The sequence below is a fragment of the Paramisgurnus dabryanus genome, chromosome 20 (genome assembly GCF_030506205.2).
Source record: "Paramisgurnus dabryanus chromosome 20, PD_genome_1.1, whole genome shotgun sequence".
Lineage (NCBI taxonomy): Eukaryota > Metazoa > Chordata > Actinopteri > Cypriniformes > Cobitidae > Paramisgurnus > Paramisgurnus dabryanus.
In genome coordinates this window covers 33,070,647-33,091,243 of record NC_133356.1, presented here as the reverse complement: position 1 = coordinate 33,091,243, position 20,597 = coordinate 33,070,647, and the positions used below count along the sequence as shown (strand labels likewise).

At 39.4% G+C, this 20,597-nt stretch overlaps 1 protein-coding gene across 2 annotated transcripts in view; it reads left to right on the top strand.

Moving 5' to 3' along the window:
• The first annotated feature begins 9,243 nt into the window (after positions 1–9,243).
• heatr5b (HEAT repeat containing 5B) overlaps positions 9,244–20,597 on the top strand; it is a 28,886-nt gene continuing 17,532 nt past the window's right edge. The window contains exons 1-19 of one of the 2 annotated variants that reach the window (XM_065249762.2): positions 9,244–9,366; positions 9,927–10,054; positions 11,683–11,894; positions 12,172–12,280; positions 12,383–12,532; positions 12,747–12,918; positions 13,579–13,733; positions 14,492–14,741; positions 15,045–15,200; positions 15,662–15,912; positions 16,226–16,337; positions 16,925–17,077; positions 17,159–17,258; positions 18,043–18,152; positions 18,851–19,014; positions 19,284–19,459; positions 19,832–19,937; positions 20,024–20,214; positions 20,376–20,535. In XM_065249762.2, the coding sequence (XP_065105834.1) occupies positions 9,929–10,054; positions 11,683–11,894; positions 12,172–12,280; positions 12,383–12,532; positions 12,747–12,918; positions 13,579–13,733; positions 14,492–14,741; positions 15,045–15,200; positions 15,662–15,912; positions 16,226–16,337; positions 16,925–17,077; positions 17,159–17,258; positions 18,043–18,152; positions 18,851–19,014; positions 19,284–19,459; positions 19,832–19,937; positions 20,024–20,214; positions 20,376–20,535 (2,853 nt within the window). In that variant the 5' untranslated portion in view covers positions 9,244–9,366; positions 9,927–9,928. Of the gene's footprint in view, positions 9,367–9,473; positions 10,055–11,682; positions 11,895–12,171; positions 12,281–12,382; positions 12,533–12,746; positions 12,919–13,578; positions 13,734–14,491; positions 14,742–15,044; positions 15,201–15,661; positions 15,913–16,225; positions 16,338–16,924; positions 17,078–17,158; positions 17,259–18,042; positions 18,153–18,850; positions 19,015–19,283; positions 19,460–19,831; positions 19,938–20,023; positions 20,215–20,375; positions 20,536–20,597 lie in introns of those variants that run through there. The other variant, XM_065249760.2, reaches the window with a different exon arrangement.

Here is a 20,597-nt window from a genome sequence, read left to right as displayed (position 1 = left end):
ATTGTGAGGTATGTTCTTACACAGCCTGTCAGCCTCCTTAAATGTGGTAAGCCACAAGTTTCTACAAGTTTCTCACTCGCAGCTATGACCCGTCAAAGTTTGTCTCAATGTTAAGTCAATGGAAATTTTGGGGTGTTTCAGCGCCCCGTTTAGGAATTCGGAAGGTCCCATCAGTTAGAAAAGATATAGCACACCTCGTCAGATCAGACCGAAAGTCTGTCCAAAGTTTGATGGCTGTAGCTTGAAAGCTCTAGGACGAGTTAGAGTTAGAAATTTTAGTCTCAGAAGAAAAAGAATAATAATAATAACTAGATAGGTACATTTCCTGAGGAAAATGTGAGTGGTGCTTGCCGTGGCAAAATTCAAGGGACAATTTATGATTATACTCCATGCCAAAAGTAAAACGGTCCAACCCCCGTGTCTCTACGATGTTCTGATGCAGAGATATAAGGCTTTGTTTACTCTGTTGCTAGGGTACTGTATTTGGTTGCTAGGGAAAAAAATGGCATCCACTAGTGATTACCCTCCGAGTCACGAGTCAAACGGTCCAAACCCCGTGTCTCTACGATGTTCTGATGCGGAGATATAAGGCTTTGTTTACTCTGTTGCTAGGGTCCTGCATTTGGTTGCTAGGGAAAAAAATGGCACCCACTAGTGATTACCCTCCGAGTCATGAGTCAAACGGTCCAACCCCCGTGTCTCTACGATGTTCTGATGTGGAGATATAAGGCTTTGTTTACTCTGTTGCTAGGGTCCTGCATTTGGTTGCTAGGGGCGTGGCTTAACACCTCTTGGCATTAACTAGTGATTACCCTTCGAGTCACGAGTAAAACGGTCCAACCCCCGTGTCTCTACGATGTTCTGATGCGAAGATATAAGGCTTTGTTTATTCCGTTGCTAGGGTGTTCATATTTGGTTGCTAGGGGCGTGGCTTAACACCTCTTGGCATCCACTAGTGATTACCCTTCGAGTCACGAGTAAAACGGTCCAACCCCCGTGTCTCTACGATGTTCTGATGCGGAGATATAAGGCTTTGTTTACTCTGTTGCTAGGGTACTGTATTTGGTTGCTAGGGAAAAAAATGGTATCCACTAGTGATTACCCTCCGAGTCACGAGTCAAACGGTCCAACCCCCGTGTCTCTACGATGTTCTGATGCGGAGATATAAGGCTTTGTTTACTCTGTTGCTAGGGTACTGTATTTGGTTGCTATGGAAAAAAATTGCATCCACTAGTGATTACCCTCCGAGTCATGAGTCAAACGGTCCAACCCCCGTGTCTCTACGATGTTCTGATGCGGAGATATAAGGCTTTGTTTACTCTGTTGCTAGGGTACTGTATTTGGTTGCTAAGGAAAAAAATGGCATCCACTAGTGATTACCCTCCGAGTCACGAGTCAAACGGCCCAAACCCCATGTCTCTACGATGTTCTGATGCGGAGATATAAGGCTTTGTTTACTCTGTTGCTAGGGTACTGTATTTGGTTGCTAGGTAAAAAAATGGCATCCACTAGTGATTACCCTCCGAGTCATGAGTCAAACGGTCCAACCCCCATGTCTCTACAATGTTCTGATGTGGAGATATAAGGCTTTGTTTACTCTGTTGCTAGGGTACTGTATTTGGTTGCTAGGGGCGTGGCTTGGGAGTGGCCAATGATGTGCCCAGTGATTACACTCTGAGTCACAAGTAAAACGGTCCAACCCCCGTGTCTCTACGATGTTCTGATGCAGAGATATAAGGCTTTGTTTACTCTGTTGCTAGGGTACTGTATTTGGTTGCTAGGGGCGTGGCTTGGGAGTGGCCAATTATGTGCCCAGTGATTACACTCCGAGTCACAAGTAAAACGGTCCAAACCCCGTGTCTCTACGATGTTCTGATGCGGAGATATAAGGCTTTGTTTATTCGGTTGCTAGGGTGCTCAAATTTGGTTGCTAGGGGCGTGGCTTGGGAGTGGCCAATGATGTGCCCAATTGTTACACCCCTAGTCACAAGTAAAACGGTCCAACCCCCGTGTCTCTACGATGTTCTGATGCCGAGATATAACTGTTTGTATTTTATGTTGCTAGGGTGCTCAAAAGTGGTTGCTAGGGGCGTGGCTTAGTAAGTCGGTAAGGATCCTGAGAGACTGATTGGATGCCTGAGTAAAATGAGCCCACCCCTATGTCTCTATGACACTGTGGTGCAAAGATATCCATCCGGGCATTTTATAATGGCAGTCTATGGTATAGGTTGCTAGGGTGCCCAAAATGGTTGCTATGGTAACCTTACACCCCATTGTGGGGGACGTCCTGACAGAGTCTAGCACCCTCTTCAAATTTAGTAACCCACATGTTTCTATGAAATCCTGGCTCGGACCTATGACCCGTCAAAATTTTTGCAATGGTAAGTCTATGGGATTTTGCCTCATTGACTTTTCATTGGGGCACTTTTGGGCACCTCTTACACCCCAGGGGTACAACTTACACCCCATTGTGATCCATGTTCTTACAGAGCCTACCACCCTCTTCAAATGTTATAATCCACATGTTTCTACAAAATCCTCGAGCGGAGCTATGACTCGTCAAAGTTGGGCGCAATGTTAAGTCAATGGGATTTTTTGGGTGGTTTTTCGCCCCCCTTTCGGAAATCCTGCACCCGATCGCTTATAAAAGTCATAGCAGATTTCTCCTCAATAAGCCGGTCGATTTGAGCCCTAATTTATGGGTCTACGACAAAGCGTGCGGGACAAGTTACGCGCCGAAAAAGTGTCCAGAAAAAGAATAATAATAATAATAATAAGTATGCAAGATAGTAATAGTGATGCTTTGCATAAATGCAAGCACCACTAATAATAATAATAATAATAAGTTTAAGTGCAACAACAGTATGTTGGCTTTCTCAAGCCAACATAATAATAAGTTTAAGTGCAACAACAGTATGTTGGCTTTCTCAAGCCAACATAATAATAAGTTTAAGTGCAACAACAGTATGTTGGCTTTCTCAAGCCAACATAATGAATCTTTACTTTGTAGTTAGTCAGTACTGTTTGCCATGAATTTAGTCATTGTCAGACAAAAGCGTGATCATCTCTGCAAGTGAAGCCCAAATATATCACAGCAGCGTGACTAAAGGCTGGTAAGTCTGTCCCAATAGAGTGCTGCAGGGATGATATATTTTTGTAGGCCAAAGCCGAAAATAGCGGGACACTGGTTCCCATGACAAAAATCCAATTCATTTTACCCATAGACTTTTGGATTATTGAAAAAAATAAGCTTTGTATTTAACAAAAGTTTATGACACTTACTTATTTTTTCCATCAAGTTAATCTTCACAGATGAACACAACTTTCAACAATTTTTTTAGTTTAAATGCGTAACCTTTTAGGCTACAGTTGAACTACACTACGGTCTCTTGACATCAACGTCATCCACCAGGCTTTCAACTGCTCTTCCAACTTTATTAAACACATTTAAAACTGATAAGGAAATACTCTTGAATCTTAGTTGGGAATTGTGCTCATGTTGTGTTGTTTTTAAATCTGCATGCGTGATGACATTTAAATCTCGGAGACATGAATTTGATGATGTCTGCGTTACATCTGCAAGATTAGTGTTTGCTCATCTGCAATACTTCTCTACAGATACATCTGTAAGATGTCTGATAAAGATCTGGAGATCTGGAATACATCAGGGCTTCGTTCAGCCCCGACAAAACGTTGCACAACGTTTATTAAACAGAAACGGTGATGCATTGAACACCCTGTTGTGATGACGCAAGAGTTGCAACTACGGTAGCTGAGAGGCCATTCTTTGTGTTCTTTTTTAAATGTTTCTAAAGCCTGATGAAATCGTTATAAATGTGTGTTTAATACTGTAAAATACCCTCGATGTTACAATCACTGACCTTGCTGTCCAAAATGAAAGACAACATTCCAACTTGAACCCATTGAGAGAGCTGTCTCTTTACTATCGCGTGGTTTTATACATCTTGCCGCTGATTGGGCTGACATTTCTGACACACCCACCAAACAAGAGAAAACGCTTCTAAAACCTGTTGCATTCCGTTGCACACCGTTTCCAGGAAACATGTCGTTCAACCCGGAAACCGTAGCAAAACGTTGCGCACCGGTGTGAGATTGAACATGCCCCTGGTGTTAAAAACATCTGATAAAGGTCTTAAAAAGAGCTGTTTTACATATATTGTAAAAAAATACATCTTGTGAACTTTGTAAGATGTATAACTATTCGAAATTTGTTGTGATTAAAAACCATTGAAAACAATTCAAAACTATGATATATGTGTAGTCACACTTTACCTGTAATTTACAGAAATGTTCTATTGTCATTTTATTAAGCAGCACCTTGAAAGTTAAATCTGAGATGATTTTTAAACACTATTGAAGGAGTCAACATCTATTCTGTAAATAATTTTTAAAACATTTCTGAATTATTATTTTTTTAAATTAAATTAAAAACCTCCCAGGACATCTCCAGAGTAAAGAAAATAACTCATCTCACACTCAAACCACAACCCTGTTTATACTTCTTCCCTGAGGCAGACCCTACAGATCACTGTGTGCACGACTACAACATCCAGACACAAGAACTATTCTTTCCACAGGCCATCTGCACCTCCAACAGCAAACACAGCCACAAACAGAAACTGGAGATTATAGTTTGTGAACAAACTTTATGTTTGCTCGATAAAGCCTTATAACGGCTGAATGTGCATGCACGTCTGCCGGACCATAATCAGACTTATCAGTGTTGCTGTCTCAATTTTTTTTTATTAACTGTTATACAAGCGATACCTTAAAGGGACATTCCACTTTTTTGAAAATATGCATTTTCCAGCTCCCATTCTTACCGCTTTGGATTCCAATACGGTTAGAATAAAATGTTTGGATTCCAAAACGGTAAGAATCAAATGTTTAACTCTAGGGGAGCTGGAAAATGAGCATATTTAAAAAAAAGTGGAGTGTCCCTTTTAACAAATACAAATAAAGATCCAGGAATATAACTGAAAAGCACAATGAAATAGTTGTTCCTCAGGGATCCATATTGGGACCTCTCTTGTTTAGCTTATATGTAAATGACTTGGCATCAGTATGCACGGGGTGTGATGTTTATATATGCAGATGATGCTTTAATTTATGTTTATGCAAGGAACAAAGAACAAGCAGCTTCTAAACTTAGTTTAATAATGGTAAATGTAAATAAATGGCTTAATGATTCAAACTTGGTCCTTAATGTTAAGTTTTTCTCAAAGACATTTTGTTACTGACTGTGATCCCAAAGTCTATGTGTCTGGAGAGATCATTCAAGTGGTCTCTCACGTTAAGTATCTTGGTATTATCCTAGATGCCAGGATCCCATCCACCACCATCCACATCATCGGTCACTCCTACCACTCGTTCCCTCTTCCCTGAGTGTCCCATCACCATATCCCTTTAAATATCTCTCTGCTCCCTCCACTCCTTGTCTGGTCTCATCACTAATGGACAACTAGACTCACCCATACTACTTACCTTGGACTTACCTGTTATCCTTGTTTACCCTCCGGGAACCCTGCGATCTCCTCCTGCTAAAGAGACATTGTTATTTGACAACTAAGTGGATTACTTAACTTTACATATCCAGTTTTACTCACCAATTGTTTCTCTGCTTTAGTGTGTGTTTCAATAAAGAACTATATTACTTACCTTCAGTCTCCTTCCTGGCCCTGAGTGTGACACTGGATTCCACTCTATTCTTCAAAAAACAAGTGAAGAAAGTGTTGCAAATAGCACGCTCTGGCTAATTGACATACTACAGCAGCAACATTATATATAAATTCAGTGATTTAACATATTGCATGACAACCTGGTCTCAAGTTTAAAGGACACATGACTGAGTTATATTTTATTGTTTTATACGGTTGTCTTCGGTCTGCTTATGATGTTTGTGTGATTTTTACATCCAAAACATCAAAAGCCATAATTAATCGGCTATTTTGTACCCTGGTTTAGAGGCTGACTTAAAGAAGCATTTCACCCGTAGAAACATTAATCTTTATTGAAAGTGTGTCATATATGTAGTGGAAATGTAACTTAGATTTAGAATTTGGTGCCTATTTGTGGGGTGGATTCTTGATTTTTTTTTTTTAAGAAAAGTATTAAAGACTATTTTAAAGTATGCAGATGACAGTGTTATTGTTTCAGGGAAATGAGGTCATAGACCGATCATTTAAGGCGGAGTCCACGATGTTTGAAAAACGGTTTGGAAAAGGAGACGGGCCGACTACCAAAACACACTTATAGCCAATCAAATCAAATCAAATGCCGGGTTGCGTATGTGTGGGGCAGGTCTATCAACAGAGGGTCCAGATTCTATTGGGGTAGGGGCGTGTTTGTTTAGGTGATTTCAAATATCAACATTGGCTTTCAAACATCATGGACTCCGCCTTTAATGACTTTATAAAGTGATGTAAGGAGTCCTACCTCCAATTAAACTTATTTAAGACAAAAGATATGATTGATTTTAGGAAACAAGCCCATACACTTGAACTTACATTTTATTAAAAGTCACAAAATAGAATCCGTGCAGTCTTATGAATATCTTGGGACCATCATTGACTCAAAGCTGAACTTTGAAGCGAATTGTTAAGTGCAGCAGTGTGTAAAAAGGGGCATTAGCGTATGTTTAGTTCAAGAAAATTGGCCCATTTTCACATTGACAGGACCATGATGATGTTATTTTATCATGCTTTTATTGAATCAACCTTAATGTTTTCTTTGGTTTGGAAATTTGTCTGTAAAGAATAAGTAGAATTGAGTCAAATTGTTAGATGGTCTAGGAAGCTGATTGGGGAGTCACAGCTTAGTCCAGCATACCTGTATACGAGACAGTTACATTAAAGCGGATGACTAACTCAATTCTAAATGACAACTCAGTTAAATTATGAACTTAAACTTCTGCCATCCACCTGAACCTGTACTCGCTGTCGTTGTGATTGTGACTTTTCACCGAATCGACCAATCACAGTCGTTTCCTGTAGTTAATGTAGTGATGGGAACGAAGCTTTTTGAAGCACCGAATCAATTGAATCAATTTCTTCTCAAATTGATTCAGTTTTTCGAAGCCATCGAAACACCACACACGCTGGCGACACCTGCTGGTTAAAATAGTGTAAAAGCAACAAGATCTGTCTATGCAATTTTACACTTATTACAAAATAATAGCAAGACTTTTCTAAAAATATATTTTTAAGAAAAATACATTATATAACTTAATTAAGCCATGATAAAAAGTGCATTTTGTGTTTTTAGTTTATTTAGGGTAAACAAATAATTAAAAACTAACTCCCCTTTTATTTGCACATTTCATCTGTCTATAAACAAAAAGTAGACAAAATAATAGTTTTATTAGTCCGAAGGATGAATGTTTTATGAACTTGCATAATAAAATTGACCCGAGTTGAGATCAACTCTGTCCCTAGTGGTGAATTATGGGATTTTCGATGTTATGACGTAATGAAGGCTCGTTTGCTAAAATCACGTGACTTGGCCAGTTTAAAACACCACACACGCTCCGAACCAATAGGATTGTTTGACTATGGGCGCCGCAAGAACCGACAGCCGAAACAATTTTTCATTTATTTTATCACTGTATTTATACCAAGATATTTTGGGTTGATATTGAAAATTTTATTACAAGAAAACTTAATACAACTGTTAAATTGGATGGGCCGGATATAATGATTTATTTTAATGACTGTGCAATAGAAAAGGACAAAGCATATGTTATTCAATTACTAATCTTAATGGGGAAGTTTCATGTACACAAAATGAAATGGTCTGGTGGTAAACCCAATTTCTTCCATTTTATCAACGAATTTAAGCAATATTGTAATGTTGTAAACAAATGTAAAAATAAAAAAGCTTTAAGGGCTTCTAATATTATCTGCAAATTTGATGTAGACAAGTAATATGCACCACTTATGGGGGGGGGGGGGGGGTTGTTTGTTCTCTCTGGCTAACTTTGTTATTGTTTTATTTTGGATTACATTAATCATTTACATATGTACACTGACAACATTTATGTACAATACATTGTCATAACTCTCTTGTTGTTATATATGTATGTATATATATATGTTCATATGCAATAAAAAAAAAAAAATAAATAAAAAAAAAAATAAAATAAAAGACAAAAAAAAAAAAAAAAAAAAAAAAAAAAAAAAAAAAAAAAAGAACCGACAGCCGGATACGTCAAAGTACCGCGAGAATGATAAAAGAAATCATATTTTGTCTCGCTCTCGCGATACTTTGACGTCATGTAGCTTAATGTAGTGATGGTCAGCACAACATTACAGCAGTAACGATACAGTCATAAAACAAAAAAAAAAAAAAAAAAATGAAAGAAAGAAAGAGAAAAAATGCCAGGAATATAGGACAATAATGCAAATATATAAATTAAAATGACATATAGTTTTCATTGCTTAGGGTTAATAGAGTCTAGACTCTAGATCATTTTTTTTTTTTAAAAAAAAGAGGTTTTTGGATCCAGTACATTTTTGCTTATGTACAATTTAGCAAGCAGGAAACATAAATTAATTATATAAAATGTACCTGTATTTTCGAAGTATGAGGCTTCGAAACCTTTACAATTCTTTTTGAATCAGTGGTTCGGAACGTGTTTTAAACTGGACAAGTCAGGTTGATCACAAGCAAATGAGCAGTGTCTGATATGGTTAGGTAAACTCGGGTCAGTTTTATTATGCAAGTTCATAAAACATTCATCCTTCTTACACTACCATTTAGTCTACTTTTTGTTTATCGACAGATTTAATGACAAATGTGCAAATAAAAAGGGAGTTCTTTTTTACTGTTCTGTTTACCATGATTATGATTTAAATAAAACTAAAAACATAAAATACACTTTTAATTATGGCTTAATTAAGTTTAAAGAATTAATTTTTCTTAAAAACATTTTTTTTAGAAAAGTCTTGCTATTATATTGTAAAAGTGTCAAATGTTTAGACAGATCTTGTTGCTTTTACACTATTTTGACCAGCAGGTGGCGACAGCGTTTGGTGTTTCGAAGGCTTCGAAAAACTGAATCAGTTTGCGAAGCAATTGGTTCAGTTGATTCGAAGCTTCGAAATGCTTTTCCCATCGCTAGGTTACTGTATATTTCATTCATACAGACTATGAGCGGATTCTATTTACATATCAACTATAAAATGAATCCTTAAGTAGATCTGAACGCAACATGATTTATATTGTACATTAGCAGATTCGAGGAAGTGAATCATGTATGAGCATTCTCGTCGTTCATTGATTGGCTATGATAGCGGAAGTGACGTTAACCCTGACGACCATTCTCAATACAAACAGCTGAGCTGACAGGTAAGAAAATGTTGATTTCATCAGCTAAAACTAGTTTACAGAAACAGTTTACAGCGCGATATTATTGGAAACGTACTCTGAACGGATTTATGATTGATTTGTATCAGTACACCATTAAACTGAGCCTGTTAGCTTTACGATTTAGGCCGTGTGTCATTCATATTTGCCATTAGCCTGATAAGAATGATGCTCGTTTTTCGAAATCCTTAAGTATGTACAGTTTTTCTTGTCAAGCTTCACTTAAAAGTATTTAACTGCGGAGATATCCTGAGAATACATGAAGGTGTTGTAAGCAGCAACTACAGCAACCGATCGGCAGAAATCAAAGGGCTGGGTATCAAAACATAGCGAGCTTCCTGCCTGGACAGCACGAACAGACATAATCTTTAAACTTTGCGACCTGTCTACTTAGCACTTTGCGGGCGTCCAAGAAGTCTGAGGCGTTTCTGGGGACCTGTCCTTAAAATGCACTGCTCAGTGTGAACACATCTATGAAATACTGGTGGGTAGGTACTAGATAATCAGCTCTGTGATGTACAGCTTGTCTTTGTTTTTATCAGGGATGGAGTTGGCACACAGTTTACTGCTGAATGAAGAGGCCCTGGCTCACGTCACTGAAGCTAAGAGAGCCGTCTTCATATTCGAGTGGCTCAGGTTTCTAGATAAAGTTCTTGTTGCAGCAAATAAGGTAAAACACCTCAAATGACAATTCAGATATGGCTTTATGTTTTATTCTTATATAAAATGATTCAAAAGGGCCCAACACTACTCTAATGCAAAGTGGCAAACATTTCACTCATATATGTGACCTTTCTCAGTCCCATATACACAATGCCCTGAGAAATACAAGAATCAATTGCAGAAGAAGTACAAAAAAAGTGATGCTGGTTATTATTGTGATGATCAGCTGATGCACATAGACATCGGTACACACTTCCTTCTTTAGGAAATTCTTTTGAGGCTCTTTGAAAGGCTCATCCTGCAGGTCCTGAAACCTGGTTTTTATCTGACATTTCCAAACCTAAGTGCTCATTAGGAAGACAGAAGTAATCTGGGAGCCGGTGAACACTAAAGATAGGATTTTAAACATAAGTTCTTACCACACATACTAATCCGTTCAAACTGAAGCTGGAATAATTATAGTTTTTCATTATTTAAAACTGTGATTGTATTTATAAGATCCCTACATCCTCTGGGAGGTAAAGCTTATACACTTTTAAACTGAAGAGCACTATTTAATCTCCAGTGTCCAGTGCTTCTGTTAACTTTGCATTAAAGTAATAGTTTCATCTCACAAATGCTGGTTATCGTTATCTAGTTGTATTGTTAGTGTGTGAGCCCTGTTGAATCTTTTTCATTTCATGTGGACAAATATTTGACTTGCAGTGAGTTTTTGTCAATGTTACTGTTATGCTCATATGAGCCTATCTGTGAAAACTGGACTGAAGTCTCAATATCAGAGTTTGATTTCACGCATTCATATCAATTTTTGACACAGCCTTACTCAGTCAGTATTAAATAAATCAAGATTAGATTTTCACATAATGTTCTTAACAGTATGTAAGATGATTTTATGTAAAAGACAGTAAATCACAAAAAAGCTGGGTTTTCACAGGTTTTACCTGTGCTCGGTACTTGTCATGTTATGTTGTTAAATTCTCCCTCTGGTGAAAACCAGGGTTTATCGTTGTTTGTATGTCTATGTGGTGTTTTTATTATGCTTCATTATTCAACACCATTGCTCAGTATTTTGGGTGGCTTGTGTGGCGCCGGAAGTTGCCAAGCTTCCATTGATATCAATAAGATAGTCGCTGCTAATGTGAATGTCTTAATCTATACATAAACTTAAAGAGCACTAATGGTCCGATTCATGATTTTACATTTCCATTGGTGCGTAAGTGTGTATTAGTAAATGTTAACGATATGCAAAAGGTACAACCCCAAAGTAAATGATGATGTGAGTTATCGTCTCCAATGTAAATCTCTTTTCTTGGACTACAACAAACCGTTTCCCTATTTAAACTTGCGTATTAATCCACGAATCGCATGCGAGCCGAACCGTAGCCGAACTTTGATCCGTTACACCGCTACTGCTGAAAGTAGCATCTATTTACATATATATCTATGGTCCGAACTAGTGCAGGGACTAATTTGCATATTCATAAATCCACATGTATACTAAATGTTACATTCAAGCTGTTTTAAAGCATCATGATGTTCAAATGAAAGGCAGAGTTATGTGTCACAGAAGACTGTATTAAAATCTAGTGGCGTTTTTGGATGGTTTGTTTATTGTGATTTTTTTTACTGTGTTAGGTTGATGTGAAGGAGAAGCAGAAGAAGTTGGTCGAGCAGCTGACGGGTTTAATCAGCAGCTCACCAGGGCCGCCCACCAGGAAACTGCTGGCCAAGAACCTGGCTGTACTCTACAGCATCGGTGACACCTTCACTGTCTTTCAGACTCTTGACAAGTGTAATGACATCATCAAGAGTAAAGATGACACACCAGCGTATTTACCCACTAAACTGTGAGTGCCATCCATTGTCGAAATTGCCAAATTGTTTAAACATTTGTGCTGATGGTTAATATTAACCAACAGCCTGTGCAGCCTAGCTGACACCAGAAGACAAAGAAGATAATTTCACATGGTTTTGAAAGTAAATACTAAATAAATAAGACACATTTTAATTGCATGTGGTCTTTTCAAACAATCTTCTGCTGGTTTATAAAGACGTCTGCAATATGTATGTATGTTTAATATGATGTTAACTGTATGAATGATTTGTGTTTTTGTGTTATTTCAGCGCTGCGGTGGCGTGCGTCGGGGCGTTCTATGAGCGAATGGGCCGAATGTTGGGCAGCTCATTTCCAGAGACCATCAATAATCTCCTGAAGGCTCTGAAGAGCGCAGAGGTGCACATATCATCTGATTATTAGTTTGATGGGCAAATTTCTTGTGTTATTTATTTATTTATTTATTTTCGGGTAATCTGTGTGTTTGTGTTTTTAATACAGTCTCAGGGTCGAGGTGAGATCCTGCTCAGTTTGCAGAAGGTTCTCAGTGGTCTGGGTGGAGCTGCTGCTTCCTGTCATAGAGATATTTACAAGAATGCTCGATCCCTGCTGACTGACAGATCCATGGCTGTCCGCTGTGCTGTGGCAAAGGTGAGCTGATTTCAGTAAATGACCTATAAGCCATTACAATAGGTTTTCCTATGGCTAGAGTGCTGTGTACAAGAAAACTGGTACTTATAACCTTGAGTGACTTTATGATTATAAATAGTTTTTTTAAATGTTAATATCAGTGCTAATTGAATATACATATACCAGATATGGATGATGATGATCATGTGATGAGGTTGTTCTTGTGTTTGATCAGTGTTTGTTAGAGCTGCAAAATGAGGCCGTGTTTATCTGGACCACAGAGCTGGAGCATGTGGCCACACTGTGTTTTAAAGCTCTTGAAGGCTCGACGTACGGCGTGCGTGTCGCTGTATCCACACTGCTGGGAACAGCCATGGCCACGGCACTGATGCCAAAACAGGCCACAGGTGAGTTTTATCTGCGCGTAGGGTTAAATCACTTGCTTTTAAAGGTTCTTGTGTGATAACCATAGACTGTAAAATGGACGTAGTGTCCTTGACGTTACCCGTAGGTTTGTGAAGATAATTTTTGAAGCCCAAAGTAGGCAGTGCCTGCCGTTGCAATCTTGGTAGCGTGTCACTCCTGAATAACTAAAAAGAGGCGAGATGTGGTTGGACCTAAGGTGACTGGTTGCTGAAACCACACCCGCCTAGCTCGATGGGAGTGACAGAAGCGGCATTTCACCTGTCACTCAAGCGGTCACAGCCCTAATTGTGCAGAACTTTAAGGCTTAATATGATTTAAACGGATGACCCCTCACAATTTTCACGAAAGGTAAAATTAGCTATATGGACCAAAAACACTTTAGGTGGGATTTCACACCCTGCATTTTCAAATGGGATGTCTGTGGTGCTGAACTCAACCTCGCACATGAGGAGCATCATCTCTGCTTATTTGCGACCCTGTTTTCATTTGCGCTGTTCTTAGATTGCATTGGTCTTGTGAGAGTCAGCTATTGCGCCTGTGTTATTTAATTTGCACCTTTTTAGTAAATTTGAGCCTAAGTGTGTTTGATGCTAATTTATGGCTGGACATGTGAGGATGAAAATCTTTTTGTTGTGTGTTAGTAATGCGTCAGAATGTAAAGCGAGCGACTCTGGAGGAGGTTCTGGAGCTGATGGCCACAGGTTTCCTCCGTGGAGGTTCAGGCTTCCTGAAGAGCGGAGGAGAAATGCTAAAGGGGGCGTCTGTCAGTCGAGAGGTGCGGGTTGGTGTAACTCAGGTAAGACTGAATACACGTACAGTCAAATACCTCGACAAATTTATGTGATCCATACACGTCAAAAAAGCCCTGCTTGATAGTGAATTACCATAGGTTTCTGATGTCTGTCTTAAAATTCTCAGAAAGCAGATATTATATTCATTATTACTATGGTGCCCATCCATGTCCTGGTGTTAAATTGTGTTTTGGCTGAAGCATGTCTTTAGTGGACTTCAGCTCTTCACACTTGCAGGTGCAGAACTTAATGGTCTTCATTACTTCATCAGTAGCTTTGCTTCCAGTTGACTGTAGATAAATAAAGACTTGAAATGATTCATTCATTTATTTAGAATGATTCATTCCTTAATTAATGTTTTTTAGTTTTTCAAACAGGCTCACATACTGACTTAGAGTGTTTCTGACCCATTCATTTCACAAATTCACCTGCCCATTCAGTTTATGGTAAACAAACTTAGCTTTCTGTCCTCATAAGGGGCTCAATCCGGAGTTCCCTCCAATAATGTGACTACACAGAGAAAGAATAAGAGTCTATGTGGAGAATTGTTAGACACTGAATATATAGGCTCCTCCCAAACCTATCTTTCTTACTTTATTTAAAGAATTGACTCAGAAGATGCAGGATTAATTTGTATCTTCATCTGTGACTTTATTCTATGTGCCAATGGGCAACAAAGTACTTAGTCGTACCTTAACTGAAACAAAATCCTTTATACAATTTATTATTGTATATCATTAATCATTTATATTTCTTCACACAGGCTTACGTTGTGTTTGTCACGGCTCTGGGAGGTCAGTGGTTGGAGCGTAACTTCGCTGTATTTCTATCTCATTTGCTGGAGCTGGTGGCTCACCCGCGGGCCACACAGACTCACGTCGAGGCCGTGTATTCACGCCGCTGCGTCTCCTTTGCCTTGCGGGCAACTGTGGGCGGTCTATTGGGTGAGAAGGCTCAAATCGCTGCCGCAAAGGAAATCTGCTTGGCCATCAGCAAACAGATGAGAGCCGTGGGTAAGATACAAAATTAAACTGATCAGCAAATAGGAGCAATTCATCATCACCCCTGTATGAATAAACATCTCATGTGTTGACCCTTATAAAGAGATCTGTATTTTCAGCTCTCAGTGACCGCTCCTGATGAACATTTTATAACTTATGGTCTTTGTTAAAGTGCCTTACGTAACCCAAAATCATTTTATCTTAGCTGCAGATAGATGATGATGTAGGCCTAAACCTGTGGCGTGTATGCAGTATAATGTAAAGTCAGTAGTAATTGAGTTAATCTCTCTCACCCTCTCTCTCTCTCACACACAGAGGCTGTAGTGAATGACACCAGCAGTGAGAACCGGGCCGGCGCTGGAGACGTCTCAGCAAGTCAGCATGTCATGGTTTGTGCCCTTAAAGAGCTGGGCAGTCTGGTGCAAAGTTTGAGCGCTACAGCATCTCCTCTGATCCAGGAACCATCTGTCGGTACGGTGAATGTGCATGTTCTCACGTTACCCATCTTGACCAGTCATGATGGATCATAACCTCACGACTAGTCATAACCTTGCCTGACTGATGATAACTTCATTTAACCAAGTGTAACCACACATAAGAAATGATAACTTGCCTGTGTGATATGAGTGACGTCATATGAGTAATCATCAATTATCAAGATACTTTTTTTGCAGTATTGCACATCCCTAATTGTGACTCTTTTAACCAAAACCAACAACAACAGGAACAGAACACTTTGGTCGGCGCAGCATGGCTTTGTATTGTTAGCTAAATTTGGCCCGTATATGAGCGATAATAAACTCGATCATAACATCACACACAAGTATATATTTAACTGCACATAAAATGCAAAACCACATTTGAGTAAATATGTCACACCTTATGTTGTGTGAGACCTGAACCACCAAAACATTTTCTTGTCTATGTTGCAGGTTTTTTGGAGACTGTAACGTCGGTGTTGCTGCACCCGAGCATGGCGGCACGTCTGTCTGCGGCCTGGTGTCTACGCAGTGTTGCCGTGGCTTTGCCGTACCAGCTGACGCCTCTACTGGAGCGCTGTGCTGAATGCATTAATAACCTGAAGAACTCACCGGAGGCTGTCAGTGGCTACAGTTTTGCCATGGCTGCTCTTTTGGGTGGAGTGTATCAGTGTCCACTGGGTATCCCACACTCCAAGGGCAAGGTCTGACTCTTTTCTGTTTGACTGATGATCACTGATATCTTATTGTAACCACACCACATGTATTATTGTAGCATTGACACAGTGCTCTACGTGTGTAGGTTAATAACAATTTCTGTAACCAGCTGTGTCGTTCAGAAATACTTTTGCAAATGAATGAGGTTTATTGACTCTTCAGGGAGTTGAGTGACAGATGTGATATAGGGCTGTTGCATTGATTTTGAGCAATATCACAATGTATTTAAATGTTGTGACTGCAGAAATGATTTGATAAAGTAAGAGTGTAATAGCTGATGGAGTTGAAATGTGTTTTCAGATGGTGGTGAGTATAGCTGAAGATCTCCTGCGCTCAGCAGCTCAGAACAGTCGTCTGTCTCTTCAGAGAACTCAAGCCGGTTGGCTGCTCTTAGGTGCCCTCATGACCTTAGGTAAAAACCAAATGACTGAAAGCACTCTCACACAAGATGGGTTTCTTCTGCACAAAAAAAAGCTTTCTTTTCCTTCAGTGTGTTCATTTGTATTTAAAAACATTTTCTCTTTATTTTTTAAAGAAATGCACTGATGTAAGATTTGAGCTTTTGCCTGATTTAGATGAATCTTCATACTTTCTTCTGCATTGATTCATGGGGAAAACCTTTTAAATATGATAACATATACGATGTGGAGCTGATAGTACTACACTCGATTTAGTTGCAGAATGCATAATAAAGTTATTTTAAATTGTACAAAATACTGTGTGTAATAAATAAACAGAAGAGCAGCCAAAACTTTGTGAATGACACTTTTGCTGATATCTGTAGTCCTTTTCTCCATAGATTTTATTAAAGAAAGATTTTATTGTGACAGCAGTCATAATGATTTAACACCATGACAGTAACAGTTGTGTTAAAAATGCACAGCATTAAAGATAAGCCCAACAAATATTGACTTGATGTTAAAGGCTCAGGAGTTTGTGGATTGATTTTTGTATGTGGCAGAAGTTTTAAAGCATTTCTTATGCTAATGATCTCCTCAGGACCGTCTCTAGTGCGCTACCACCTGCCCAAGATGTTGTTGTTGTGGCGTAACGTGTTTCCTCGCTCTCAGAAAGAGCTGGAGGCTGAGAAAGCACGAGGAGACTCTTTCACCTGGCAGGTGATGCTGGAGGGACGTGCTGGCGCTCTGTGCGGTAAAACGCCTTGAATAAACTTTATTATATTTGTAACTATGTGTGGGGTACTTAACAACTCATGTTTCTGATCTTTCACAGCCATGCGTAGCTTTGTGGCTCATTGTCCAGAGCTGTTGACAGAGGATGTGATTCGTAGACTGATGACACCCATCGAGTGCGCTATGACCATGATGTCTCAGTGAGTGTCACATCTTATTATTATTTATAAAAGTCTTATTGTCACTATCATATATTCAACAGCTGACATCAATTATTTATTATTTGACCATGGCTATTAAGTTTTGCAAAAGAAAGCTGCTCAATGAATCAACATTTATCATTTGTTGGCACCCTTGATAAATATGTGCGAGAAAATGCTGTGAAAATAAATCTGTCACTGCCATCACAACCCCCTGACCTGAAACCTCTAAAAATGAGTATGGTGAACTGAAGAAAAGGTGAGATGTTGTATGAAGGAATGATCCCTGATCTCTTGTCAGATGTTTTTGGCAAAGGCAGGTAGCACAAGATGTTAAATAAGATTGTGGACTGTGTGTCTTGGAAAAAAAACATTTATTTCATAATGACATTTCCCCCATTTTCAATTGATTGACTTAAAATGACATGCAGATTTATTTCCACACCTTTCTTTCTATATAGGGTACATTTTGTAAGGACTAAAAGCCTTTCAAGCATCATGTCTTAACATCAGCAATTTATCTGTCATGCCAATTTAATTTTATCCGGAACATTCACGTATCTGTTGCCATCTGACATATTTGTCCATACATGTCCAGCCATGCATGAATCATGCAATAAATATCTGCAATCGTCTCTTTAAAAATAAGTTTTTGTCCTAACCAGAGGGATCATTTTGTTTAGTTTTTTTGTCATGCACTGGGTAGCTCCACCTACATTGAAGTGACGGATTTATTTTGTGTAATAAAGTGGTCATCTTACAGATAGTTGTTGTTGTTTGTCAGTGTTCCTGCATTGATAAAGGTTCATGGTGCTCATCTGAAGGCTAGTGCTGCCATGGTCCGACTGCGACTCTATGACATACTGGCACTACTGCCACCCAAGACATATGAAGGTAAGTCTTTCAGATTACAAGCATAGAACTGTTAGGGGGTGTGCACACCAAAGCGTTTAAACGCAGCTGAAAGTGGCAGGCGCTTGCCGACTGTAGCACTTGCTTACTGTAGGTGCTTGCCCGCGTTTTTCAGCTAAGCGCTTTTGTTGCTATAATACTTCTGCTTTGTGTATCAGTTATTGAACAATGCGTCGGTTGGTTGCTGTGATATTTGTCCCACCTCTTCACTGTGATTGGACAGCTGCTGAGTGAGAAGGGACATTGATGAGCTGAGTGTTTTACCAAAAGTTGAAAATTTTTCAATGCCAATAGCGCCTGCGCCGCCCAATTTGTATCATTCACATCTTGGCATGGGACGGTATAAGATTCTGGCAGTATGATAACCTTTACCGAAAATACCACGATTACACTAAAATGTGTTATTTTCAAATACTAGGTAAAAATAAAGCCTTTAAATTATAATATGCTTTCAAAAAATATATAATAGTTTCGTAATGTATATTAAATGTAAACATCAAATCAATCACATGACTTAATGATTTAATGAATCATCATCCCGAGTCTAAGCGCATCCTTAAATTGACTTTTTTTGTAATCTACTTGTGCAAATCGTTGAAATTGCATGTGGTGTGCACGCCCCTTTAGACTTTAAATAGAAATTAAATAATAGCTGATAATGATTATAAAATGATCGACAGGTAGTTTTAATGCCCTGCTGAGGGAGTTGGTGGCAGAGTTCACTTTGACAGATAACTCAGCCAACACCACGACCTCTCTGCTGCGCTCACTGTGTCATTATGATGACAGTGTGCTGATGGGTTCATGGTTACAGGAAACAGATCACAAGTCCATTGAAGATCAGGTAATCACGGCTAATTCTACTCTAAAGCCATAGTCATACAATCATACACTTAAAAACAAACTGCATACAATACAAACAAATGCATTTGTGTTTAAATGTAGAAATTACAAGACTGCTTATACATAATGTACCTTTTCTACATTATGTTGTCGATTTTAGTGCACCTTTATTTTTTGGAGTGCTTGCACTGTGAACAAGCCCACTACACCGACTTCTTTGTTGATTGAGATTTGTCTGGGTTTCAAATGAGCTTTTTTGTTTTCGATCAGCTGCAACCCAACAGCGCATCCGGCAGTGGAGCTCTCGAACACGACCCGTCCTCCATTTACCTGCGGGTTCCCGTCGGTGAAGCCGTCCCCGGACCTCTGCCTCTGGGTGTGTCTGTCATCGATGCGTCAGTCGCTCTGTTTGGAGTGGTCTTTCCGCACGTCTCCTTCAAACACAGGTCAGTGAACGGACAAACAGATTTACTATTAAACTTCATTTTTTTATTGTTTATTTACAATATCTTACTTAAAGGTATGTCAATTTTTTTAGTTTTTAGCGTGTTAATAATTTTCACGTGAATCCATCAGCATCATTCAGATGGATAAGTGTAATTATTAGAGATAGCAGACAGTGCCACGAGTTTTTTTTTGGGGGGGGGGGGGGGGGGGTTATTTTTTCCCTTACCAGGTCAAACAAACTCTTCTGATTGGCTATGGTTTTTATAATGCAATAATGAGATGTTGGGCAATATTGATTAGCTCTTAGCATGATCTTTAACTTCAGAGCATTAGTGAGTGATGATGTATTTATTTTCCATTATGTGTTCAAGGTTGCAAATGCTGGATCACTTTGCCGAATGCATTAAACAAGCCAAAGGTGTCCGTCAACAGGCTGTCCAGTTAAACATTTTCACCGCAGTGCTGAGCGCTCTCAAGGTTTCATATGAACTTCCACAGCACACAATATTTTCCTGCTGTCCTGGAGCTTAGCTGGTTTATTTACACGTGTTGTGTTTGTATAGGGTCTGGCAGAAAACAAGAGCAGCCTCGGCCCTGAGGAGGTGAGGAAGTCGGCTTTGGCACTCGTGATGGGGGCGCTGGATAACCCAAACCCCATCCTGCGCTGTGCTGCTGGAGAGGCTCTGGGAAGGATGGCACAAGTCGTAGGAGAAGCCTCATTTATTGCCAGGATGGCACAGCACAGCTTTGACAAGTACAGACTTGCTTGTAAAACACTATTTTGTGTATAATGTATTAGTTATTGTTATGGGAATGAGAGGAATCCTAAGTTATTTGTTGAATTAATGTTCTAGTTCTGTACAGTCATGTTTGTTTGAATACTGCATAATACGTCTTCGTTTCTGAACCACACAGGCTGAAGTCGGCGCGTGACGTGGTTTCCAGGACGGGTCACTCTTTGGCTTTAGGCTGTCTGCATCGGTACGTTGGTGGCATCGGTTCTGGCCAGCACCTGAAGACCAGCGTGAGCATCTTGCTGGCTCTAGCCCAAGACGCCACATGTCATGAGGTCCAGGTGAGAACTTGAGAGGATTATCATGAGTCTGGTTATTATGAGTCTAGCGTGCCCATTCAGTG